The sequence below is a fragment of the Tamandua tetradactyla genome, chromosome 11, assembly GCF_023851605.1.
Source record: "Tamandua tetradactyla isolate mTamTet1 chromosome 11, mTamTet1.pri, whole genome shotgun sequence".
In the NCBI taxonomy this organism is placed as follows: Eukaryota; Metazoa; Chordata; class Mammalia; order Pilosa; family Myrmecophagidae; genus Tamandua; species Tamandua tetradactyla.
In genome coordinates this window covers 71907492-71935412 of record NC_135337.1, presented here as the reverse complement: position 1 = coordinate 71935412, position 27921 = coordinate 71907492, and the positions used below count along the sequence as shown (strand labels likewise).

General features: G+C 34.7%; 1 protein-coding gene and 1 pseudogene across 21 annotated transcripts in view; both read right to left on the bottom strand.

The window, feature by feature from the left end:
• The window catches only part of AFDN (afadin, adherens junction formation factor), a 170107-nt gene that overhangs the window by 69182 nt on the left and 73004 nt on the right, over positions 1-27921 (bottom strand). For 16 of the 21 annotated variants that reach the window (XM_077120849.1, XM_077120848.1, XM_077120846.1 and 13 more), the window contains exons 7-11: positions 15997-16108; positions 14437-14604; positions 4529-4573; positions 1313-1407; positions 217-479 (exon numbers count right to left, since the gene is read on the bottom strand). In XM_077120849.1, coding sequence (XP_076976964.1) covers positions 217-479; positions 1313-1407; positions 4529-4573; positions 14437-14604; positions 15997-16108 — 683 coding nt within the window. The remainder of the gene's footprint in view (positions 1-216; positions 480-1312; positions 1408-4528; positions 4574-14436; positions 14605-15996; positions 16109-27921) is intronic. The other 5 variants (XM_077120854.1, XM_077120853.1, XM_077120866.1 and 2 more) reach the window with 1 other exon arrangement.
• On the bottom strand, positions 16141-19198 carry LOC143649575 (malate dehydrogenase, mitochondrial pseudogene; annotated as a pseudogene).

The window sequence follows — 27921 nt, the reverse complement described above, 5'->3', positions numbered from 1 at the left end:
GAATTTCCAATTTTAAGATGATGAAGTCAACCTTTCTGTCTTCTTACTTCAGAAACCAACTAAAATCAACAGTGAGAACCACAATCCCACTTTCACTGCTAAAAATTAAAACAAAATTTGAAAAATTAAAAAACCACGTTATCTATATCTAATTAAAATTACTTTCTTTCAGAGTAACCAAAACAGTCAAGAATTCTTCAAGTTTATGATATTTACCCAGGTTTATGTCGGGGACCTTTAACCATAAGACCTCTATCAACTGTTCTTTTTGCAATAATGTGATCCTGGCTGGGGTCCACAAATTTAAATACATGTGATGATCCAAACTGAACTTTCATGCCACTCTGTAGCATTGTTGTCTCTGAGATCCGCTGTCCTTCCACATAAGTCTCAGCATCCATACTTCTTGGGGTAACAGTAACAACTCCATCCATATTTGTAAGGTCACAGTGATGAGGCTGAATTCCTGGGCCAAACAACTTAAAATAAATGGAAATAAAAAAACTTCCATCATAAAGTAACAGTATTTAAAAATAGAGTTTTAACACTTTTCTTAGCCTAAAAAGAACTGGATTTTTTGGTGCCTTTTTTATGAACTGTTTCCCTCAATAGAATCAAAGTAAAAAAACCTATCAAAGTAGTATAAAAATAGCTAAACATTTTATTTTTGTTATTCAGTAACTTGATATAAGGCATATTTTAACTTTGACTTAAAAAGTATATGGTTATCTTAACAAACATATACTAAGTAATTAATGGACAAATCTATGCAGGTCATTATGACCGAAAATTTCTATTTATTTGTTTTACTGCCATGCTAAGAATAAAGAGATATTAGAATTGAAAAATATAACAATTTAATGCCATCCTTCTACAATTGAGAAACCAGAAATACAGAGTAAGGGTGATTTGCCTGAGTTCAACTTTAGTAAGTGGCAAATCCTCATCTTCCTTATTCAAAAATGTGTTAAGTTCTGTTTTAGGTGCTTCAGATCTATATTCAAACAACACTTTAGACACAGATACTGAATACCCACTACTATGTGTGTCAAGCCCAATAATATCGACTTTTACATAGATCATTTTCCACAGGCCTAAAAACAGACCTATAAAATTGTTATCACTATTAACAATTTTAGTGAAAAATAAAGTCTCAGAGGAACTTTAAAAGCAACCCAGGTTTCAGGTATCAACTCACATTCCACTCTTTTCACACTAACACAGAGAAAAGTGACTCAGAGTAGACAGATAAACCATTTATATTTAAATAGAAAGTCTTCAAGAAGTTTAGAGCAGAATTATGATTGCTCACCTGGATAGAATTATCATCAAATTTTTCTGTTCCAACTTCAGTAACACTTAATTGAAGGCGATAAAGCTTTGGCTTATCTCTGGAGTCAGAACCATCTGCAAGAAGAAAAGGGAGAGATTTATTTGCAAAGCCTAATGTTGTAGTCATATTATTTGACACAAACAAGCAAAATGTTATCTTATAATTGACACTACAGTTCTCATTTCTTTTCAAAGAACTCTCTAAATTTCTCATTTCTTTTCAAAGAACTCTCTAAATTTATATCAATTTAACGAAGTTGATATGGAAATTTCAAATTAAAAAATAAGCACATCAGCTTAGGTCTAACATAAAACTAAAGTGCTAATGCTTGTTTTCTTTAAAAAATACTCTATACCTTTATGAATTGCTGAATTTTTTATTTCTCTGTTCATGAATTTCTATAATGGAGGTGGGCTGGGAAGGAGGAGGAAAAGAAAGAATCACTGCCAAGGACATCTGTCCCATTTATACCCAGAGGTTTATTCACTTCTCATCAATTATACTCCATTTAATGCATGTTAACTGGGGAGACTTACTCTGATTTCAGAGATGTTACAATATGAAAAAAAACGTCCCTCACAGAATCAATGAAATATGATACAATTTCAGACTTCAACATTCACACATTCATACCACAGCCATGGATATCCTGTCTGATGTTGCATATTTCCCAAAATGTCCTTAAAAGGCCAAGTGAACGTCTACTTGATCTACTTCACAACTTCCTTAAATCACCTTCAGAACCACTTATTAAGTTGCTTATCTAAGTCACTGGGATCAGGAATTTAAGCTATGGGAGCTTCAGAAGTTAAAAGTGTCAGGGTGGATGAGCTGTACACAGAATTTTAGGCTGCTAAATTCTCTGCTAAATTCTGAACTCTCACACCAAAAGACACCAAGAATATGTAAAATCTGTTAGAGTTTTTGCTTATTTTAGAGCACACAAAGTAACATTCCAATGATAAAATTTTATATTTCTGAAATATGTGAAATCTGGGTGAAGGCAAGATTAAAGTAGCATTTCAGAGAAAACAATGCCTAATATGCATTAAAAATTTGATTCATCATCTTTGCTGCTTCACATTATGTTCATATATCCTTACTGTATATGGTGGCAATTAAAACATTTTAAAAATAATTTTAATTTTGACTCAAACTCTTATGTTTTTATTAAAGATGAAGCATCAGGATCATCTGGAGAGCTCCACTGTATACAGACCTGCTGAGTCAAAATTACCTAGGAATGTGTACTATCTTGTCTTTTTTTAAACACCATAGGCAGTTCTTAATAACATCCTTGTATGTCCTCCCACAGTACTATGGATAACTTATCTCAACACCCGTTAATACACGTATTTTTCTTCTTGTAATAGATCATTTCTCTTTTTATTAAAAGCACAATGATTGTTCCTTGAAATAAAAATTCTAAATTTCATCCCTTTCTTTAACTAGGTATTTCAATAGTTAATATCTGCCCAAATTGCCTAAGCACCTTATTTCCCATTAGATAACTACAAGAATCTAAAGAATCTTTAAAAGTAGAAAGACAAATCTCTCTAAATAACTCCACCACATACAATAAGTGCTTCAACCAGAAAGTTTTCCTTAATATTTTAAATGTTAGGGGAAAACTGACTGGTATGAATAAAGTCTGAGAGCACCTTTTAAATGGCACGTTCATTTTTACTCTACAGCCAATTCTAGAATCAAGTATTTTCCCAGGTAAGTCAGTTTGTGTATGGTGCTGTTTCTTTTCTGCCGTACCATTTAAGAATGGACAGATGCATGGATGGATGGATGGATTCACTTAAAGGGTGTTCTCTGAGTGTTTCCCATGTCCCAGGTACTGTGCTTGGTACAAGAGATTAACAGTGAACATACATTCATTCTCTCATGGAGCTTATATATGAGTGAACCAACAAAATGGTCCATTAAGAAACTATCCGAAAAATTGCAAAGCTCATTAAAGCATGACTCCTACAGCAAATATAACTAACGCTATTGGGGAAAAAAATCTAACTCTCCTTAAACAGCATTGGCAATAAAACTAAGAACAATTTGGTCAAAACTGATTACATTATTACATTCATTTTTTCATATATACCAGAAAATAAAACTTCTTTTACCATTGTCCCATTAGCTCACAGTATGGACATGGAAAAAAAATGTTAAAAATACTTCTTAGGAATAAAGCAAAGAAATATTTTAGAAACAAGTTTTAGATACTTCATGTATATGCAAATATCAAAATAGGTAATAAATATTACATGTTTATATTAAAAAAAGAAAAAAACCCTCCAAGTTTAGTTACTATCTAATGAAACAATCTGTATGATCAATTTGGAGAAAATTCAACAAATCAATATAAACGTTAAGGAATGAATAAACTTTATACAGCTTGGAAAAGCATTTGATTGTTAAATTCAACACTCAAAAAATAACACTCATGTAAAGAAGTACGGACATAAAACAACAACTAGCTATACTATTTAGAATGACAAAAGAACTAAAATGCACAAAATATGAGAAACATATTCCAAGTAAGAAAGTACAACTTTGCTGATAAGAAATGAATTTTAACCGGGGGAGCATGTGGTATAAGAACATCCTAAAATCTGGTTAGATGACAAAGATATAATGTAACTAGTTCATCACAAAATAAGACAGTGAATGTGAGTAAATACCAAGTTTATGACTGAGTCTTCCATGTAAACCTCCCAAGGATTACAGCACACAGGCATTGATTTGGGATGCTTCTTCCCCATCAACCACCACAGTCAGATTGCTCAAATAGTAGGCAAGCAAAATAGCTCTCTCTTGCCCCACACCTCTCTTTCTTGCTGCACCCTTGTCTTCTCCTTTCTTCCCTTCATAACGTAATGGTCCTTTGGAGGATGGGGAGGAGGGGACTGTTGTTTTAATTTTAGGGGAAGGGGAGAGTTGGAAAACAGCTCTCTCCTTTTTCTAATCCCAATTACTGACTTAATATTTAGCCTGAATAAAGGAATTAGACGGTTCTGAAAATGAGCTTACAGTAAATGAAATGAATTCAAGATAGGAGCCCTTCCTAGGTACGAATAAAAAGACAGTACATTAAATCCCTTAAATAAGTTATCCCTGTCAATTAAAAAACTGACACATAAAATAGTCAGTTAGTAATCTAGTTATTAACAGTAGTAATAAGCATAGCATTACCTTCATAAGGGTGATAGCTGTAGTAGGCAAAGTGATTCCTTCTCCCTGGGGTTACAAACACATGCACAGGACCCAGGTGAAGGCAGCATCAGCAGGACAGATACCATGCAGAACATGCGGAAGAGGGAAGGGAAAGAAAAGACAGGAAGGTGTGAAACTGTAGTGAGATAACACTTAAAATTCAATTTTAAAGGATGAAAAAGTACATTTTACCTCACCAGCCCTCAAAGCTGTGAGGATCAAGACAATAGCGTTTCAAAGTCAGAGTGTTTTAGAAACCAATGGCAAGCTGTTAAAGAAAACATTAAGATGGTAGGTGAGTATCCAAGCAACAGGAAAAGCAGCTGGAATTAACCATACAAGGTTACCATCCCATTCTGTTGATTTCTTCTGTATAAAGAATACATTTAAATCCAAAGCAAAGAGCAAAATAACACTTTTACTCCTCACTCCTTCAAAAGATAAGAGTATTAAGTATACACTCATGTCTCAAAAACCTCAAAGTCAAAACCAGCATTTCCTCAACCCAACACTTGAGGACTTACACTTGGCTGACAATGTGTCTAGGGGAAATATAGTACTTATCCACTTGTTACAGAAGTCAATATATATGAATGTAGTTTCCCATAAATGGAAAACGAATCACAATTTCATTCAGAATTCTGACTGTGATCAATTAATGATAATGAAAACTTAAGAAGACAGCATGGGAGAAGGACTGTGAGAAGATGTCAGAGTAGGAAGATCCAAAAATCACTCCCTCCACCAAAACAACTATAAAACTGACAGGAACTGTCTGAATCACCTATTTTGAAATTCTAACATCTAGTGGTACTCTGTACACATTCAGGGAAGAGCTGGAAGAAGAGGCTGATAAACTGAGGTAAATATCAGTCAATTTCACCCTCTGGGCAGTGACTAACACTTCCAACTGCACAGAAGGCAGCAGTGGAGATGGCAGCCCAGGCTCCTGGTGCAGCTTGCTGGGGTCAGGGTGGGCTATAATAACCTAGTCTTTCAGAATCTGGAGGTGTGTCATCTCATACCTGATCACTGCTTTGGATAAACTACTTTAGATCACTGAGGGCCAGCTCTGGAAACAGCCACTGTTCCATACCCCTCAGGTGAAGCAGCAGAGGAGACTTAAAAGGCAGTACTTATTTTTCTTTCTCTTTTCTTTCTCCATTCCCCATTAGGGAGCAAATGTAGCTTGGAAAAGTCACAAAATGACACATCCAGTCCTTAACAACAACAACAAAAAAAACTAGGAATCTCAAAGGAACGGGAGAATTAGATTTCCAAGAGTTTTGATAATGTAATACAATGACCAGTTTAAAAAAAAAAAAATTATAAAACACTCTAAGAAACAGGAAAGTATGACCCATCTACAAGAAAAAAAGACTCTGCCAGAAACCATCCTTGAGGAAGCTCATTCACTGAAACTATTAGAGACTTTAGAGCAATCTTCTTAAATATGTTCAATGAGCTAAAAGAATCCATATACAAAGAACTAAAGGAAATTAGGAAAACGTTGCTGAATAAAATAGAGACAGAAATTATAAAGAGGAACCAAAGATGAATTTTTGAGCTTCAATATATAGTAACTGAAATGAAAAAAAACGCATTAGACAGGTTCAATAGTCGATCTGAACAGGCAGAAGAAAAGGATCAACAAACTTGAAGGCAAGAAAATGGAAATTATCCAGTATGAGGAACAAAAAAGAAAAAATAATGAAGAAAAGTGAAAAGAGCCTAAGTGACCTATGGGACACCATCTAATGTCTGAACATAAGCATCATTAGAGTCCCAGAAGGACAAGAGAGATCAATAAGGAAACAGAGCACATGAACAGCACCATTAACCAATTAGACTTACAGTACATACAAAGAACACTCTGCCCAACAAGTGCAGTATCTACACACTTCTCAAAAGCACATGAAACATTTTCCAAGATAGCTCACATATCAGGCCACAAATGAAATTTTAATAAATGGAAAAATACTGAAATCTCATAAAGTATCTTAAAGGATCACAATGGAATAAAGCTAGAAATCAGAAACCTCAAAAATTTACATATATGTGGAAATAAAGGAACAACATATTTAACAGCCAATGGATCAAATAAGAAATCACAAAGGCAATAAGGGAAAATTGTGAGACAAATGAAAATGAAAAAAACAACATTAAAATTTATGCGATACAGCTAAGGTAGTACTTGGGGAAATTTATAGCTTTAAAGACTATATTAAAAAAGAAAAAAAAAGATCACAAATCAATACCTAACTTCACATCTAAACAAGAAGAGCAAACTAAACCCAAAGTTAATAGAAGGAATGGAATAGCAAAGATCAGAGCAGAGATAAATGTAAGAGAGAATAGAAAAATAAAAGAGAGAATCAAAACCAGAAGTTGATTAAATGAAACAGAGAATAGATAAATAAAAGAGAGAATCAAAACCAGAAGTTGATTTTTTTAAAAGATCAACAAAACGGACAACCTTTAGCCAGACTAAAAAGAAAAAGAGGACACAAATAACTAAACTCGGAAATGAAAGTGGGACATTACTACTGACCGTACAGGAAAAAACACAAACAGATTATAAGAGGGTACTATGAACAATTATAAACCAACAAATTAGAAAACATAGATGAAATGGAAAAACTCCTAGAATCACCCAAATAACTTAATCTGACAGGAGAAGAAATAGAAAACTCTTTAACAGACCTGTAACAAATGAAGAAACTGAACTAGTAATTAAAAACCTCCCAACAATGAAAAGTCCAAGACAGGATGGTTTCACTACTGAATTCTAACAAGGATTTAAAGAATATTCAACACCAATCCTTCTCAAATGCTTCCAATCAAGGAGTGGTTACATTTTAATTCATTCTCGAAGGCAAAAATTACCCTGAGGACAAAGCCAGATAAAGGTAGCAACAAGAAAATGACAAACCAATAGCCCTTCAAGTATATATGCAAAAATTCTGAACAAAATATTGGCTGACTGAATTCAATAGTATATTAAAAAGATTATATACCACAACTAAGTGGAATTTATTCCAGAAAAGCAAGGATGGCTCATCATAAGAAAATCAATCAATATAACATAAAACATTAATTGAATGAAGAGAAAAACAATCATCTCAATTGATGCAAGAAAGGAATCTAACAAAATCAGATATCTTTTCAGGATAAAAATATTCAGAAAACTAGGAATAGAAGAGACCTCTCTCAACAAGATAAAGGACACATATGAAAAGGTCATTCTGAATAGTGAAAGACTATAAAAGCTTCATGCCAAGATCAGGCATGAAGATCTTGACAGATCATGACATTCAGACAAGAATGTCACCGCCACTGTTACTCAACACTGCGATAAAAGTTCTAACAGCAAACAGGCAAAAGAAAGAGATAAAAGGCATCCATATTGGAAAGGAGGAAGTAAAATTATCCCTATTTGCAGATGACATGATCCTATATACAGAAAATCCCAAAGAATCCATAAGAACATTTTCAAAACTAATAAACAAATTCAGCAAAGTTGTAGGATACAAAATAAACCCACAGAAGTCAGCTGGGTTTGTATACACCAGGAATGAACAATCTGAAAAGGAAATCAAGAATACAATTCAATTTACAAAAGCATAAAAAAGAATTAAATACTTAGGGGTAAATTTAATCTAGAAAGTGAAAGACATTTATGTAAAACTACAAATACTGAAAGAAATTAAAGATAATCTAAATAAATGGAAAGACAGCCCATATTCATGGATATGAAAACTTAATATTGTTAAGTTGCCAGCAATGCCCAAAGCTATCCACAACTTCAATGCAATTCCTATCAAAATTCCAGCAGCCGTTTTTGCTGAAATGAAAAAGCTGATCCTCAAATTCACATAGAATTGCAAAGGGCCACAAATATCCAAAACAATCTTAACAAAAAAGTTGGAGGATGTACACTTCTAGATTTCAAAACTTACTACAAAGTTATAGAAATTAACACAGTGTGGAACTGGCACCAAGAGTCCAGAGATGAATCTAAACATCTAGCAGACACATTTAGTCCAGAGCAGTAATTACTATCCCCGGATTTTGAGAGGCTGTTTTATATATCTATAACCTGGTATATAGAGGTAAGAACGAAGTCAATCAGGTCCCAATTAAAGTAATTCGGAACACAGGAGTAAGGAAGACATTGTCTATATTTTAGAAGTGCAACCACTCTTCGAGACCAAAGGAAGAAAAGTTTATTTTGTCCAGAACCTAAATTTTCTGTAGCACATAATCTAACTCAACCTGTCTGGATAGCTCATTTGAACAACTGAAACACAGGGAACCCAGAATAAGAATGAGGGCCTTTAATCCTGCACAGCTTAACGTAATGCCTAGATATATTCTAGAATATATTAAGAAGATAATCAAAAAGTACTGGCAAAATCCCTTAAGGGATAGGAGAAAAAATATGGAACTATTAAACTTTAACATCAGGGAACCCCCTGATATTGCTTCAAACATTAGGGACACACAAATCAAAAGGCCATGCCCTTGATCTTGAGGCTCACTCTTGTGAAACTTATTTGGTAGAGGAGAAGTTTAGCCTACCTATAGGTATGTCTAAGAGTTACTTCTGGAGGGCCTCTTTTACTGCTCAGATGTGGGCTCACTCTCTCTAAGCCCAACTCTGCAAGTGAAATCACTGCTTTTCCCCCTAGGTGAGAAATGACATCCAGGAGTGAAAGTTTCCCTGGTGGTGTGGGAGACGACTCCCAGGGATGAATTTCGCCCTGGCACCATAGGATCAACAGTTTCATCCTAACCAAAAGAGGGAAAAGAAGTTTAACTAATAAAGTATCAATGGCAGAGAAAGTTCAAATAGAGTCAAGAGGCTACTCTGGAGGTTGCTCTTACACAAGCTTCAGTTAGACATTGCTACTTATCATAATATGACAAATCCAATCCAAGACGATCCCAGCCAATCCTGAACAATACCTAGGGCACTTTATAAGATTCCACAAGGGTTCCATGCACTAGTGTAACTGTCCAGAACCCTGCAATCTCCAGATGGGTTCCTGGACCAGATAAGTCCTGAAACCTAGCTAGAGGGCCCAGCCTCTCCAGGACATCAGATAGTTTCATCTTCCTACCTCATACTATTGACAGACCATTTCAATACGAAAAAGTTAGAATGACCATAGCCCAAACACCCCTAAAGACAGGGCTAGAAAGATCAAAGATGGTGGTGGAGTTATACAGAGAAGATAGGATTTAACAAATGAATATGGTTGCTAAATCATTAAATTGATATTTCTTTTAGTCTCCAGTATCTTAGAGCAGCTAAAAGTAAAAACCTAAAATTGTGGAATTGTAACCCATATCAAACTCTGAAATATGTTCTACAACTAATTGTGGTGCTGTGCTTTGAAATTTACTGTTTTGTATATATGCTATTTTTCACAAAAAAGAAAAAAAAAAAGTCGAATCTGAGAGGATCATGTGGTAGCCCAAGACAAACTTTGGGATCTGTCCTATAACTACTTCTTGAAGAGTGCTTTGAAAATTATTGCTTTTTTCTTTCTTTGCTTTGTATATATGTTATATCATACAATAAGAAAGTTATATATTAAAAAAAAAGAAGACAGTTTGGAGATTTTCCTCCAAACAGTTCTTCAGCTCAGTGAGTCCTGTATGTACAGCTAGCAAGTTTGCATTAGGTTCTCAACTCACTAACTTGTAGTAATAAACATAATATTTACATTATTTTCATTACTTCTTTTGTATTTACAGTTCCATTAAAATCTTTTTGGGGGGTGGAGAAATTAAGGGTTCAGTTACATAAACACTGAGTATCCTGTGGATGCTTTGTTAAGTATTAAGATAATTATGTGTGTGGTTACTACCTTTCCCTCTTACATTGTCCTAAGAGGGGCTGTTAAAGAGAGTACTTTCTCCTTACAGTTTATCCTTCCATGACTCAGCTGACCCGTATCCTCTGCCTAGAATATTCTTCTCATTCTCTTAGCCTTGAAACGTTGAACCCCGCTTAAGCACTACCTCCTCCAAGAAGTCTCCTGGAGAATGATTAACATACTTGTATCCTGCACTCCCACAATGCCTGATGCATATCTCTAATATTTCCTTAAGAGATATTTATTAAGTGATTATTAGGTGCCAGACATGGTGCTAGGTAATGATTTTATAAAGGTGCACAATACACAGTTAAGCAATGTTCTTCAGATTTTTTTAAAACCATGAGACACAGAAGATCTTAATCATTATCCAGATCATTCACACATATATATGTATCGTGTATGTATAGGATATAAGTTTTCACAAAACAATACTTATCCTTACTATACATGATGCACTTTATTATTTTCTTTTCTAACATGCTAGCTGAGGCCCTCTAAATTGATTTTCCCACACATTAATAAGGAAGACTACTGTGCAGGTTTGAATGTGTTGTGAACCCCAGAAAAGCCAAGTTCTTCAATCTTCATTCAGTATTGTTGGGTGGGAACTTTTTGATAGTTTCCATGGAGATGTGATCCACCCAACTATGGGTGGTAACTTTTGATTAGATGGTTTCTGCGGAGGTATGTCTCCACCCATTCAAGGTGGGATTGCTTACTGGAGCCCTTCCAGAGGGAACCATTTTGGAAAGAGCCAGGAAAGCCCACACAGCCAGAGACCTTTGAAGATGAGGAAGGAAAATGCCGCTGGGGGAGCTTCATGAAACAAAAAGTCTGAAGAGGAAGCTAGCAGACAGTTGAGAGAGAAACCCTGAAATTCATCAGTCTTTCTTCAGTTAAGGTAACCTCTTGTTGGTGCCTTAATTTGGACATTTTTATAGATGTGCTTTGGTTTGGACATTTTCATGGCCTTAGAACTGTAAACTAGCAACTTACTAAATTCCCCCATTTTAAAAGCCATTCCATTTCTGGTATATCACATTCTGGCAGCTTGCAAACCATAACTATATATAAAGTCACTGAACTACAGAAATATATCGAAAGACATATTGAAAGAAGTGTGGGCAGAAGCTATGGAAGTATTATTACCTAGATTCCACAGTCTGGAGGGTGAAAACTGCAGGTTTCCTGGAGGAAGTGACATCAAGTGGTGAGATCCGAAAGAAAAAGTAGGGGTTCCTGGCTGGAGGAAAGGGGAAAGAATAATTCTAGGCAGAGGAAAGAGGGTGTGTAGAGGCCTTTGCTTGAGTTCCATGAATGAGATCAACATAGCTAGATTGCAGAACGGGAAGGACATAAAAATGAAACTTGAGGAGTGAGTAAAGGCCCACATGGCAGAGTCTTCTAAGTCATGGAATAGTTTGGGCTTTACTCTGAGAATAACAAGGAGTCACCAAAGGATGTTCAGCAGGGGATCTTTGAAAGATCACTCTGGCTAAAAAAAAGAATATTTGATTGAAAAGATAGTAAGACTGGTTCTGGATCAATTAGGAGGTTGCTACAATAATGGTCTGAACTCAAGGAATACAACTGGTATGGACATGAGTACATACATCTGAAGGAACTTTGGAAAGTATAATTACCAGGACCTAAGTGATTTATGATGCAGAGGTGAAACAGATGGACAAGTATTAGAGAAGTTTCTGATTTCTGGCTTGAACAACCGGGACAACAGTAGTGCCACTCACTAATATATGAAGAGAAGAAAAAGGTAATTTTGTGTTTTATCTTTTCTTTTCGTTTCTTTGCTTAGGGATGTAGTGAAGAATAAATAACAAATTCAGGTTTTGGCAGGTCGAATTACAGGTATTTGTGGAACAAGTAAAGCTATCCATTAGGTACCTACACGAACTAGAAAGAAGTATTCAGGAGAGAAGTTTGGACTGAAGATAAAATTACTGGGACTCATTTTATTGCACTGCCATTATCTGTTGGTGTGTGAGTTACCTGAGGGTCAGAACAATCTTACTCATCTTTGTGTACTGTTTAGCCCAAAGATTCAAAAAATGTTGAATAAATAAATAAAGGTAACAGAGTGTATGAAGGGAGGAAATAAAGTAATAAGAAGATAATATATGCTGTTATGCCTGGTGAATGGTAGTGCAGAAACACTATCTATTCAGAGTCTATTATTTTCTCCCATTTAATAAAACTTCTATATATTACCTGAGAATCTATAAGTAGATTTTGTTAAGCAGTCAAAACAAAAATTTTCAGTTCTCAATAGAAAGTAAGTTCCAGAGGTGAGGGAGTTTAATCTGTTTTGTTGATGCAGTATCTTCAAGGCCCAGAACAATATATGACATATAATAAGTGCCCAATAAATGAATGGATGAACTCTTGTCTTTGTGACCCACCAAAATTAATTTTCCATCATTCATTTGATTAATTATTCTAGATCTGCTACAATATTAATTTCTATCTGGGCTAACACTCTTCAATCCTTAGTATCTGGAGTTTGGGGGAAACAATCAATTTCCAGCATTTAATACAAAATTATAAAGGGCCGACCCAATGCCCAGAAAAGATTCTAAAATATTTTTAAGCTCACCCACTGCCTATCTCACTGCTGCCATGCATTACTACAGATAACTAAATACCAGACCCCACTCATACACTTGATAGACATAATTTTATAGACACAAAGTAATATTGGGACATGTTTTCAAACAACAGTGAACTAACAAAACTTCAAATGAACTTTTCTAGCCAGAAAATCGAGCATCAAAGCAACACTAACACATTCCTCACAAAGAGGTGATTTAAAAAAAAACCCTCAAACATAATTAAGTACAAAAACTACTACCTACAACCAAACTGCCACTGACTATAAATTAGAGTACCATCAAAACAATACAATTATATTCTCTGTATTGATATAACCAAACTATACCATAACACTGCTGAACCACAAATATCGCATTTAATTGTTAATCATAATTAATCAGCTGTAAAAAACTAAACCAAGCTTGTAAATAAAAAGAAATACTCTAGGATCAAAGGAAAAAAAAAACACAATTCCTGTCCAAAGAAATACAGATGATCTATATTACTGGCTTATTTTTCAGCAAACTTTTTCTATAATTACTAACTGAGTATGAAAAGTAGTTTGGGTGGGAGGGGGTGTAGTATTCTGTTCTTTATAGTATTTCATAATATAGGGCACATAATACTTTTTAACCAAGTAAATAAGGAATGATTTAGTTTAGCTGAAAGATAAATAAACATGCCATACATATTACACATTGCATAGGGACATATATGCATGTGTATAAAACATCTCTTTAAAATGTCAATGTACTTCTCTACCTGACAGCTAATTTATTATATAGTTTTAGTTTATAAGAGCTCTACAAACAAAATATTTAGAGGACTAACATGAAAAGAAACAGCCTACTATAATTCAAAAACAAAATAAATAACCTTCCTCTTAATAAAATGGATTTCTCAGATGTACTGTTAAATTAAAAATTTTATTTTCAGGCATTTTTACACATTAAACAAACAGCATTAATATATTTTTACACACACACACACAATTGCCTCTATTAAATTTGTTCTAGGAGGAGTAAATTCCAGTTTGTCATTTTTAGTAGATTAAGTATTTAACTAAGGTTATTTTGAAAATGACAGCAACAAAAAGACCCACTTAAAAAGAGATAGGCGCCTTTAAAGCTCTCTTAAAATTTCAATTTTGTCTTTCAGACAATTTTTTTTCCGTGTGAGCTTTATTTATATACATGAACGTATGCACTGTATTTCAGTTTATTTTCAAATAATAAATGACATCTTATGGGGTTGCATTTTTAAAAAATAAATGGTCTAAAAAATGCTAACCACCAACAGAAAAGCCACTTAAAGTTCATTAAGAAGTACAAACAATAAAAGCTAAATCATATATATTCATAGTATTCAGATTGGCATAACCAGATTTCTCACCTGGGCTTAATTCTACTAAATAGGGCAGTTTCTCAGGTGGAAGTGAAGAGCTATAGCCAGACTCATCAGCTCTTTCCTTCCCCTTTAATGGTTTTCCATCAGTTTGCTTCTTAGGTTTCTTTGGGATGTAGTCTGGTGGCCTCCTCTTCAACTGAAAGACTAAAATTCCTAGAACAATGATATTGTCAGTTATGGATCAAACTCAAGCCTGATTGTGGATGGCCAGTTAAATGGCAGCAAATTATTCAAAGATTTATCAAGAGGATGTAATTTAATAATATCACCTAAGAAATAATCAAGCTAAAGCTTCCCCAATTTGTCCTTTCAGTCAAGAGGAAATAATAGTCTTGTAATGCATTCTGAAAAACTCTAACAAGCAATTTCCAAAGACTGTCTTAATTAACAACTACCCAAGCATAATTATACGCTTGAAAAACAACACATCAGTTAAAGAATAAATGAATGGGGCGGGCCGCGGTGGCTCAGCGGGCAAAGTGCTTGCCTGCTATGCCGGAGGACCTCGGTTCGATTCCCGGCCCCAGCCCATGTAACAAAAACGGAGAAACAGAATACAATAAAACAAGAAAATGTTTAAAAATGTTTCCCTTTCTTCCTTCCTTCCTTCCTTCTATCCTTCCTTCCTTCTCTCTGTCTTTCCTTTATAAAAAAAAAAAAAAAAAAAAAAAAAAGAATAAATGAATGTCTATATTGGTTTAACAACTCTGTGATCAATAAATAGATACATATACACATATATAACACACAAATATATACATTCAAATATACTTTTATTGACCTAATTTTTACTTAATTTAACTGAATTAACTCAGAATTCAAAGCAATTTAACTTTATATAAAATTCTAGAAAAAGTACTAAACATATTAAGGAGACTAAAAATTTACTTACTGAGAAAGATTTTTTTTGGTATTTTTAAACTACCAATTTACAGTCAGGTATTGATTTAATTAATTGACAATAAATTTTTATGTCTATTAATGCGAAGGCCCACTACTGGGCAGCAGTTAGCTTATGAATTGTATCTGAAAGTAAGAAAACTGCATTTCGATCAAAAACATAACTTTAAATCTTCACTACTTTGAAATTATTAGAGGAAATTGTTTAAAGAATGGAAAGCCTAAATTCATCATTTGAAATGACTAAATCACAAGAAAAATCTTGCATTTATGGAGTTTTCCCTATCATAACAAATTTGTTCAAATACCAGATGTATATATAAGTAGTATGGAAAGCGTCCTAATGCTGATAGGTAACAATAATCTTCTATTTCTTGGTTCAGTACTTTTAATTGTAGTATTATGGTTTGCTCAAAGTGTACACATGAGATTAAGACAAGCAGTGTACGATTGGTTCTAGGAAGAGGAACCATTTAGAAGCCACGCAGTAAGTCTGTGAAGGAGGTAGAAAACTTCATAAAAGAGTCATCAAAGCATATTTTCTTGCACATATCTCCTACATCCTCTGTTAAGTTAAATAACTGGTATATCATGTAGTAACTGAGCATATTACAGTACAAGCAATACTTTAACATATAGAATTACCTTTGTCAGTTGGCCATTCCCTGAAGATTTGTAGGGGACACTCATCATCATCAAGGATAATTTCTTTAGCACCTTTTTCATCAGAATGTTGGGACCCAGGAGGAAGCATAACCTAAAAGCAAAAATAATAAAGGAAAACATTTAAGTTTCCAATTAAAAGCTTACCCAGCTTTTATTTAACATTTTCATTCACCTGCTCTCCTGGCCATCCAGCCTGTGTATTTTTTTAAGAAACTTAGATATGAGAAAAAAAAACTATGCTATGTTAACAGAAAATATGAGAAGAAGCCAAGTCACTGGCATCTGAACATTATTTTCAACTTGACGTTAATAATGCTATCTTTATATATTTTATCAAATAAATCATCATGCTCAAAGACCAAATGGAACAGACTATTTCATCAAGAATAAATCTTTTAATTTCTCTCTACCCTGCTTCCAGAATTACCTGAGAAGTTCAAACTTATTTTAACACACATTTACACTAAATTAATTCATTTTTCTTCATGGTATTTTGAGCTACCATTTAGGCTGTATACAATGAACATGTATCAACAAAAATGTTGATAAAAGCCATTTGTTTTAACGAATACACTTTAGTTGAAAAAAAAGATTTTGTGGATAAATGAGTTTCCATTCACTGGGCGCACCTCCACTTCCACCTGCCCTTTCATGCTACAGTGGAAGGTCATCACCTATTACCATAAAATTCCTTCCCAGGTATAGAGTGGTTTCTACTTCAGTGGAACCAAATCTCTTTTTTTTCTCTACACCTTAATCACCCCTGTTAGGATAAAACCTAACAGAACAAAGTCTTTTCTTTAGGTCACTGATTAAAATGCATAACCACCTTTTTTATGGGGATAGACAGCATTGTGTCTACAGACATGCTTAGCAGTTAACCCCACACACCCCTGCCCCATGCTTTCTTCACAAATTCTTGCTGTGGGCGGTCACTGTCACTGAGCATCAGGGCTTGGTCAGAAGAGGATGAAATTCAGAAGGGGACTGAAGTAGGCCAAGGCAGCACTAGTGAAGACAATGCTGTTGACTTAATCAGAAAATTCAGCCCAGAATTAGGGACAGAAAACAGCATTAGCCACTGGGCAATTAACACAGTGAAGGCAAAAGGATACTACAAGAAATCAGGTCCCAGAGGCTTGACTTGACTCTTCTTTCAGGTTATATACCTGAGGGATGCAATGGTGTAGAAAGGAGGGTTGAATCTCTTTTCCTGTTTCAGAAATAAATATTTTAAACTTTTTTGAAGCTACTGATGAAACCATCATGCTTCAGTCTAATCAAAATAACTTCTAGTTCTAATTTCTAATGAAAATAGTGATACAAGGAAGTCAGCTGTAATGAGAAAAAAGCACATTTACAAAGGGGACCTTGAAAAAGAAAATCAAAGACTGCTTTCATTTGCACCAATAGACTAGGCCTCAATTTTGAAGGAATTATAATGTTAGTTATAAAGCAAATTAAAATACAAAGGTATGTGAAATGACTTTCAGTGACTGTAAATAAATAAGGAAACTGACTACTCTTTAATAGTCCTCTCATTTCAAGCTCTTTACAAATTCTTCTTTCTTGACTGAGGCTTTCAGCTCAGGAATGGCAGCAGCTACCATCTTCTCTACAAAAGGAGTGATTCTGCCGATGTGCATATTATTTTCCACGCCTTTTTGCCCCAGCAGTAATGTGTGGAGAAATAAGGATGATCTGTTCTTGTGACTTCATGAAGGAACATTCAACAACGCCTTCCTTTCCATTAATTGTGTCCACCAGGGAAGAGACGAACTGGGTATCAGCATTTACTACAGACAGTGTGGGAGAGCTGGCTCCGGCTTTAGCCTTAATCACCTCCAAGCCAGCCTCCTGGATCCACCCAATGGGATGACCAAATGGTCCCGGGGAAAGTCCACTTTGGGAATGCACTGAGAGATTGGGGAAAGATGGTCTTCTAAGCATGGCCACCAATGACAGGAACACTGATGGTGAGATGGGGCCAAACCCTTGAGTTCTGCAACAACAGTGAAGGCTCTGACAACATCCACGGTGTCACACCAAAGATTATGCTAGGGTTGCATACTCCTTGCTTCTTATAAACTTCCACTGTGATTGGGACTGTGGAGTTAACCAATTTGCAGTGATACAGTCCATGGCTTCAGGACAATGCTAGGCAAAGGCTACAGACTAGGTGGCCACAATTGTGGTGCTGATGTTGAACAGATCCTCCTGCATCATGCCTGGTTTCCTTGGGATTCCTGCTGGAATAATCACAACACTTAGCCTTTCATGCATTCTAGCTGCTGTTCTGGTCCAAGGTAGCTTTTCATGTGCTCTGGTCTCAATGTGGCTCAGATCAGCAGCCACTATGGGCATGTGAGTAATATCACATTGGTTCAGGTGGATCATCAAGTGGCTGCTCAATTCCTCCTGAAGCCCCCAGCACAGCTACTTATCATGGTTTGGGCTAAAGCACTGAAGCCACAGTGGAGAGCAACGCCAATAGGCCAGGCAAGGGCAGAGAGCACGGCTGGGAGGGCAGGGTAGTCAGCAGGTAAGGTGACAGGTGATGGGCAGTTGACTCCAATGATCTACACACAGCACTAGCCTCCCATTTTGTTTTTAATTTAGTATCTCTGGTTCACAACACATGCTACTTCAAGATCTGACCTTCACCTATCTTTTTAGTCTCAATCTCTGTCACATACTCCCAGATCCAGGCATAGGTAATCACGAGAGCTCTCAAATTAGACCATGTTATTTCATGCTTCCATGACTCCTCTTTCCAACTTTCATGTCTAGCTAATGTCCACTCATTCTTCAGCTACAACTCCTCTAGGAAGCCTTCCTAATATAACTTTAAAAGCTAATTCAGGAATGATCAAAATAGGAATGCTTGCATTTTTTTTTGGTATTTAAAAAAATAAAATAAAAAAATTATAAAAAATAAAACCATGAAAAAACAAAAAAAAGCTCGTTCATATTTCTAATTATGGGTCTTTCTATCTGCCATTATTAAAATAAGCTCCTTTGAAAGTAGCTATTACATTTGTATCCCAGCATTAACAACTGAGGCAATTATTTATTGAACAATTAATTAAACAGATGAAAAGCTAAATCAATGAATATGAAGCAGCTATAATTGATGACAGCAAATCAAGAAAGCAAAGAATTTCAAATTCAATGTATTTACAGAAGAATCAACTCTTTATTTGTACTGTCTAAGCTTATATCAGAAAATCTGTAATGAAAGAGCAGAAAAATAAAACTAGAGGAGACTCTTAAAATTAAACATCACATGATCTCAAAAGGTGATTATCAGTAAAGTCCAAGATAGACATTTAAAACTTCATGCCATGATTAAGTATTCTTTCACTTTCTTATTTTTATCAGTAAAATAAAACAAGTTCAAAGGAAAAAGATGTTAAAGTTCATTATATATTGTGTAAAATGCAATTTTATGAAACTATTATTTTAAAACGTACATACACTTAAGAACATTGACTTAGCAAGTATTTGCACAATACTAGCTATTAGGGCCCCTGGGAAGTCACTGTAAGAAGAAAGCTCCTGCCCTCAGTGCTAACAGCCAAACAGGGTGCAGAGTTGAGAAAGGGTCAGACCCTATTTACCCTACCATTTTTCTCATATTATTTCAACCCTGAACAATTTTTACGGCAATCTAACCAATGGTGAGTGTAAGGCACACTTATTCTAAAATTCATTATTAGCCATGGACTTAATTATACTATTGGTAAAACCATATAGGTAAAACCCCATATATAGTAACACTTGCTATGGTTTCTCCTGGGCAGAGAAAAGTAGTTACCTAATAAATCATAAAGACCAGCATTACAATAGGGCTCTCTACTACTTCATACTTAACTGCCGGAAGTAAAATGCACCAGAATAATTTTTTTCTTCAGAGAATACACCTAATTGTCTTGAGTGACCATATTCCCAATCCTACCTCTTTCCACCTCCACCCCCCCCCCCAAAAAAAAGTATGAAAGATTTTAGGCTTATGTTTCTGTTTCTTTATCTGTCAATGAATCCTACCTAGAAATCAAGTATAAATATATATTTTTTTCATTTCTAGGAGTCTATCTTTTTTTCTTCAAATTTTTGAGGGTTCCAAACAAAAAATTAATCATTTCTATTTATCAAAATTATTTAACTCCTGACTAAGGCCAAAGGAATAAAAAGGTATAAAAAGTTTACAAATATACCCATGTCCATTTATTCGCCACCCCATCCCACACAAACTTTGCTTTATTTTATTTTTCTGATTCTGATAATGGAGGCCTAATGTAAAAAATTCCAAACAAAACAGAAAAGCATAAGGAACAAAGAAATAAATTACTATGTAATAACTTTATTTTTGATTATGCTTTTAATAATTATCTCTATGCATCTATTTTATATCAGGGAGTTCATATATTAATTATATACAGTATTTTTAAATTCCTTCCCTCTCTTAACCTATGCAGTTAACAACTTGGTGTGTATCCTATCTATGTATAAATACCTTTCCCTATGTTCATGTATACATACACCCAGCAATTTTATTGTTTGGTTTTATTTTGTTCATGGTGGTTGTTTTTCCAAAAATATTTTATTTTATGAAATTTATATAAATCCAAGTTAACTAGTACAGCTCTAATTCATAATGTTTCATACTGACATGGTATTCAATGGTAAAAGCATTCCTTTAGAAATGGGCATTTAGTGTGCTTCCTGTTTGCTGCTCTAACAACACTAAAAAAAAAAATTCCTATGAAAATATACTCAAATTTACTGGTTATTTGTTTATTTTAGGTTTTATAACTAACATTTAGCACCATATTTCTAAATGATATTATTTTCACTGCTTTTTTTTTTTCCAGTTTAGATATTACATCTACTTTTTAATGATTCCTGTGTAGGACTTCAACAGGGTAGTCTTTCAGAATTTCCTCCCCCATTGTTCTTGGAATTACCTTCTTCTGTGCTAGATTCTAGTTTTGCACTGCAAATCTTTCTCTTTCCTTGCTTACACCATCATTTTGCTGGAGTAGCTATCTGAGAAAGGATGTATGGGAGGTAAATTGTTTAATTAGAGCATATATGTTTCAAAAAGACTGCTCTACCTAATACTGGATTAAAAATAATTTTTTTCTGCAATTGAGAACGTTGCTTCACTACAGTCTAGATTTCCACTGTTACTGTTGAAAAGGCTAATGCCAATCTTATTCCCAATGCTTTATATGTGACTTGAATTTTTGTCTCTAGATGTTTTATTCTTTCTTTTTTTCCAGTTTTCCAGAACTTCAAACTAATACTTTGGTTTGGGTCTTTTTCAAAATAATTGTACTTTGGGAATTATCAAACTAGAAACTCAAATTCTTAGCTGTGGGACATAGTTCTTCTTTGATAACTTCTATATCTCTATTTTTCTTTTTTTTTCTTTCTCTATCTGGTCCTTCTATTAGTTAAATTAGATGACTTTGATCTAAAAAAGTCACATACCACTTCCTTTTATCTTCAAAATTTCACAGACAACTCTGACCTCTTGACATGGCATCTCCGATTTTCCTTGTTCTTTTATTTTATTTTTATTCTTTTGTTATTTTAATGAGAAAAATATTTGTTTTCTCATCTATTTTCAGTTGAAAATTGTGCTATATTCATGAAACTAACCATCCACCAGTTAGTTCTTCCATCTGAATATAGCTGCTTGGTTTTTTAGTAAAAACATAAAAGTCAAGAAACTCAAGCAAATCTTTTTATTTAATTTATTTTGTATCAACAAAAAAGGTACAAGATTCTATGCGAGAATCTACAAAACACTGCTGAGAGAATTTAATCTAGAATAACCAGAGCAAACTTTAAAAACAAACAAATTTGGGATTTATTTAGCATGATTTTAAAACTTACAAATCTAGAGTAATCAAGGCAAATCAATGGAACACAACACAGTCCAAAAACAGACTCACCCAGATACTGATATTTGACAAAGGTACCAAAGTATTCAATGGGGAAAAGAAAATCTTCAATAAATGGCACTGGATCAGCTGGCTATTTGCATAGAAAAAACAAACGAACACACCATACATAAAAATTAACTTGAAATGGAAACTACAAACCCAAAGGTGAAACATAAAGTCATAAAACCTCTAGAAGGAAACATGGGAGAAGCTTCCTTCTAGAAAGGAAACTTCTAGACTTCTAGAAAGTTTCCTTCTAGAAAGGAAACTTCTCCAAGACTACAAAGTCTTGTAGTCTTGGAGAAGGCAGGAATTTCTCATACAGAATTTCAAAAACATAAAATCTCAAATAAAAAATTAATAAATTGGACTTCAACAAAATTAAAAACGTACTTTTCAAAAGACAGCATTTTAAAAAACGATAAAAAGCAAGCCTTTGATTCCAGAATTGCAACTCAATATAAAACTGAACAGAAGAGTAAAATTTTCACTGTCTGTAGATGATATGATACTGTACGTCAAAAACCCTCAAAAATCCATAGCAAAACTACTAGAACTAATAAATGAGTACAGTAAAGTGGCAGGTTACAAGATCAACACATAAAAATCTGTAGTATTTCTATATACCAGTAATGAGCAATCTGAGGGGGAAATCAAGAAAAAAATTCCATTTACAATTGCATCCAAAAGAATAAAATATTTAGGAATAAATTTAACTAAGATACAAAAGACTTATAAAAATAAAATTACAGAAACTGCTAAAAGAAATCACAGAAGTCCTATAATAAATGGAAGGGCATACTGTGTTCATGGATTTGAAGACTAAATATAGTTAAGATATCGAGTCTACTTACATTGATTTATACATTCAATGCAATAACAATTAAAATCCCAAAAACATACTTTGCAGAAACAGAAAAACCAGTAACCAAATTTATTCGGAAGGGCAGGGTGCCCCAAAAAGCTGAAAATATCTCAAGAAAAATGAAATTGGAGGTCTCACATTAACTGACTTTAAGGCATATTATGAAGCTACAGTGGTCAAAACAGCATGGTATTGGCATAAACATAGATATACTGACCAACAGAATCAAACAGAATGTTCAGATATAGACCCTCTCATCTATGGACAATTGATCTTTGATAAGGCAGTCAAGCCAACTCACCTAGGATAGAACAGTCTCAACAAATGGTGCTTGGAGAACTGGATATCCATAAACAAAAAGAATGAAAGAGGGTCCATATCTCACACCTTATACAAAAATTAACTCAAAATGGATCAAAGACCTAAACACTAGACCTAGAAGAAAATGTAGGGGAATATCTTGTAAAACTTGTAATAGGAGGCAGTTTCCTAGATCTTACACCCAAAGCACGAGCATTGACAAAATAGATAAATAGCAACTCCTCAAAACTAAACACTTTTGTGCATCAAAGAATTGTCAAGAAAGTAAAAAGGCAGCCTATACAATAGGTGATAATATTTAGAAATGGCATATCAGATAAGGGTCTAGTATCCAGAATATATAAAGAGATTGTTCAACTGAACAACAAAAAGACAAACAACCTAATTTAAAAAATGGGCAAAAGATATGAACAGACACGTCTCAGAAGAGAAAATACAAATAGCCAAAAGGCACATGAAAAGATGCTCAACTTCCCTGGCTATTAGGGAAATGCAAATCAAAACCTCAATGAGATATCATCTCACACCCACCAGAATGGCCAATATCAATAAAACAGAAAACGACAAGTGCAGAAGGATGCGAAGAAAGAAACACTTGTTGGCAGGAATGTAAAATGGTACAACTGCTGTGGAAGGCAGTTTGGCAGTTCCTCAGGAAGCTAAGTATATAATTGTCACACGATCCAGCAATACCATTGCTAGGTATCTATTCAGAGGACATGAGGGCAAGGACACAAACAGACACTTGCACACCAATGTTTATATCAGCATTATTTATCACTGTCAAGAGATGGAAACAGCCCAAAAGTCCATCAACAGATGAGTGGCTAAACAAGCTGTGACATACAATGGACTATTACTCAACTGTAAGACAGAATAAAGTCAGGAAACATGTAACAACGTGAACGGACCTCGAGGACAGCATGCTGAGTGATATTAACCTGAAACAAAAGGACAAATACTATATGGTCTCACTGATATGAACTAACATTAATGAGTGAACTTGGAAGAATTTCAGTTAAGAATACAGGTTATCAGGATGTAGAAATACGGTAGAGATTGGGTAATTGAAGCTGAAGGGATACAGACTGTGCAACAGGACTGATTATAAAAATTTAAAAATGGACAGCACGATACTACCTGATTGTAGCACAATAATGGAAATACACTGAATGAAGCTGAATGTGAGAAGGACAGAGGGAGGAGGGCTGAGGGTACATATTAAACCGGAAGGAAAGATGGACAATAAAGACTGTGATGGTATAATCTAGGAATGCTTAGAGTGTACAATGATAGTGATTAAATGTACAAATTAAAACGTTTTTGTATAAGGAAGAATAAAGGAATGTCAATATTGCAGGGTGCCAAAAATAGATGGTCATTCATATTTTAAAACTTCAACTTCTGTGTGAGACTAAAGTGAGAAATGTTTATTTGGTACAAAATTTATATTTCCACTAGTGCATTCCCTAATTTAACTTATATGGACAGTTTAATTGAAAACCATAAGTACATGGAACCTTAAATAGGGCATGAGATTTTGTAGGTCTGTCTAGGTTCGTGTGATGCCCTGATAAATTCCAGAGTGATTTGAACAAGTGAATAAAGAAGTACTTGCAAAGCCCCCTTGGGGGAATGGGGAGAAAGGGAGAAAATTCAACCTCCCCATTTGGAGAATTCCTGATACTCTTGCAAGCAGTGGAGACTACCAAATCCATAGGCCAAGCCCTCAAACTTGGGGTTTGATCCTATGAAACTTACTCCCAAAAAGGATAGGCTAAGCCTACTTAAAATTAGGCCTAAGAGTCACCCCCAGAGAATCTCTACTGTTGCTTAGATGTGGCCTCTCTGTAAGCCAATATGGTAAAAGAACTCACTGCTCTCCCCTTCTTTACGTGGGGCATGACTCCCAGCGGTGTGCACCTCCCTGGCAACATGGGATAGAAATTCTAGAATGAGCTGGGACTCATGATCCAGTGATTGAGAAAACCTTCTCAACCAAAAGAGAGAAGAGAGAAATGAGACAAAATAAAGTGTCAGTGGCTGAGAGGTTTCAAACAGAGTCAAGAGGTTATCCTGGAGGTTATTCTTACGCATTATCGAGATATCCCTTCTCGGTTTATGATGTATTTGAGTGGCTAAACAGAAGTACCTGAAACTGTAGTAGCCTTGTTTCTTGAAGATGACTGTATAACAATGCAATGTTTACAATGGGACTGTGTGATTGTGAAAACCTTGTGTCTGATGTTCCCTTTATCTAGGGTATGGACAGCTGAGTAAAAAATATGAATAAAAAATACACAAATAATAGGGGCAACAAAGTTAAAAATACATTGGGTAGATGGAAATAGTAGTGGTCAATGAGAGGGAAGGGCACAGGGTATGGTAAGTATGAGTTTTTTCTTTTTATTTTTATTTCTTTTTCTGGAGTGATGTAAATGTTCTAAAAAATTATTATGGTGACTGACGAATATACTACTATGTGATGATACTGTGAGTCATTAATTGTACACCATGTATAGAATGTTTGTATGTTAATGTTTATGTTTGTATACAGTTTTGTCAATAAAAATAATTTAAAAAAAACGAACAGAAGACTTGAACAAATTCTTTACAAAAGAAGGTATACAAAATAGCGAAAAGGCACATGAAAAGATGTTCAATATCATTAATCATCAGGAAAATTCACATTTTAAACTACCATGAGATACCCTAAAGGTGCAATATTAATGGCTGATATTTAAAAATCTGACCATACCCATATGGGTGAGGAAGTAGAACTGGAACTCTCACATATTTTTGGTGGGAATGTGAAATAATACAATCAATTTGTAAAAGAGTTTGGTAATTTCTTAAAAAGTTGCACAGATACCCACCATGTGATTAAGCCATTATACTCTTGGGTATTTATTGAAGATAATACCTATGTCTACAAGAAGATATATATATCCATAGCAGCTTTATTGTGAGGGCCAAAAGCAGAAAACCAGACAAGCCAAATGTCTATCAACAAGTAAATGCATTAACAAATTGCGATATATTTATACTCAGCATCAAAAAGGAACAATTATCAATAGACCCAACAACATGGATGATGGTCAAAATAATCCTGCTGAGTTAGAGAAGATAGGCAAAATAGTACATATGGTATGATTCTATTTAAATAAAAAGCCTATAAAATGCAAACCAATCTATCGCGACAAAAAGCAGACCAGTATTTGCCTCGGGATGGGGGATGGAGGGTGGAGGATAGCTGGTGATAGAGGGAGGAATACGTTACAAAGAGACATGAGGAAAGTTTTGAGGATCATGGAAATATCCATTATAGATATGTTAAATCTGATAGAATTGTAGGACTTTACATATTTGTAGCTTTTTTTTTATTAATTAAATAACACAACATTTAGAAATCATTCCATTATACATACGCAATCAGTAATTCTTAATATCATCACGTAGATGTATGATCATCATTTCTTAGTACATTTGCATCAATTTAGGAAAAGAACTAGCAAAACAACAGAAAAAGATATAGAATGATAATATAGAGAAAAAAATAATAATAATAATAATAATAAATAAAAAATACATAAAAAAGAAAAAAAGGAAAAAGAAAAAAAACAAAAAACACAAACAACCAAACAAACAAACAAAACTATAGCTCAGATGCAGCTTCATTCAGTGCTTTAACATAATTACATTACAATTAGGTAGTATTGTGCTGTCCATTTTTGAGTTTTTGTATCTAGTCCTGTTGCACAGTCTGTATCCCTTCAGCTCCAATTACCCATTATCTTACCCTATTTCTAACTCCTGATGGTCTCTGTTACCAATGACATATTCCAAGTTTATTCTCTAATGTCGGTTCACATCAGTGGGACCATACAGTATTTTTCTTTTAGTTTTTGGGTAGACTCACTCAGCATAATGTTCTCTAGGTTCAACCATGTTATTACATGCTTCATAAGTTTACCCTGTCTTAAAGCTGCATAATATTCCATAGTATGTATATACCACAGTTTGTTTAGCCACTCTTCTGTTGATGGACATTTTGGCTGTTTCCATCTCTTTGCAATTGTAAATAACGCTGCTATAAACACTGGTGTGCAAATGTCCGTTTGTGTCTTTGCCCTTAAGTCCTTTGAGCAGATACCTAGCAATGGTATTGCTGGGTTGTATGGCAATTCTATATTCAGTTTTTTGAGAAACCACCAAACTGGCTTCCACAGTGGTTGCACCATTTGACATTCCCACCAACAGTGGATAAGTGTGCCTCTTTCTCCACATCCTCTCCAGCACTTGTCATTTTCTGTTTTGTTGATAATGGCCATTCTGGTGGGTGTGAGATGATATCTCATTGTGGTTTTGATTTGCATTTCTCTAATGGCCAGGGACATTGAGCATCTCTTCATGTGCCTTTTGGGCATTTGTATTTCCTCTTCTGAGAGGTGTCTGTTCAAATCTTTTTCCCATTTTGTAATTGGGTTGGCTGTCTTTTTGTTGTTGGGTTGAACAATCTCTTTATGAATTCTGGATACTAGACCTTTATCTGATATGTCATTTCCAAATATTGTCTCCCATTGTGTAGGCTGTCTTTCTACTTTCTTGATGAAGTTCTTTGATGCACAAAAGTGTTTAATTTTGAGGAGCTCCCATTTATTTATTTCTTTCTTCAGTGCTCTTGCTTTAGGTTTAAGGTCCATAAAACCGCCTCCAATTGTAAGTTTCATAAGATATCTCCCTACATTTTCCTCTAACTGTTTT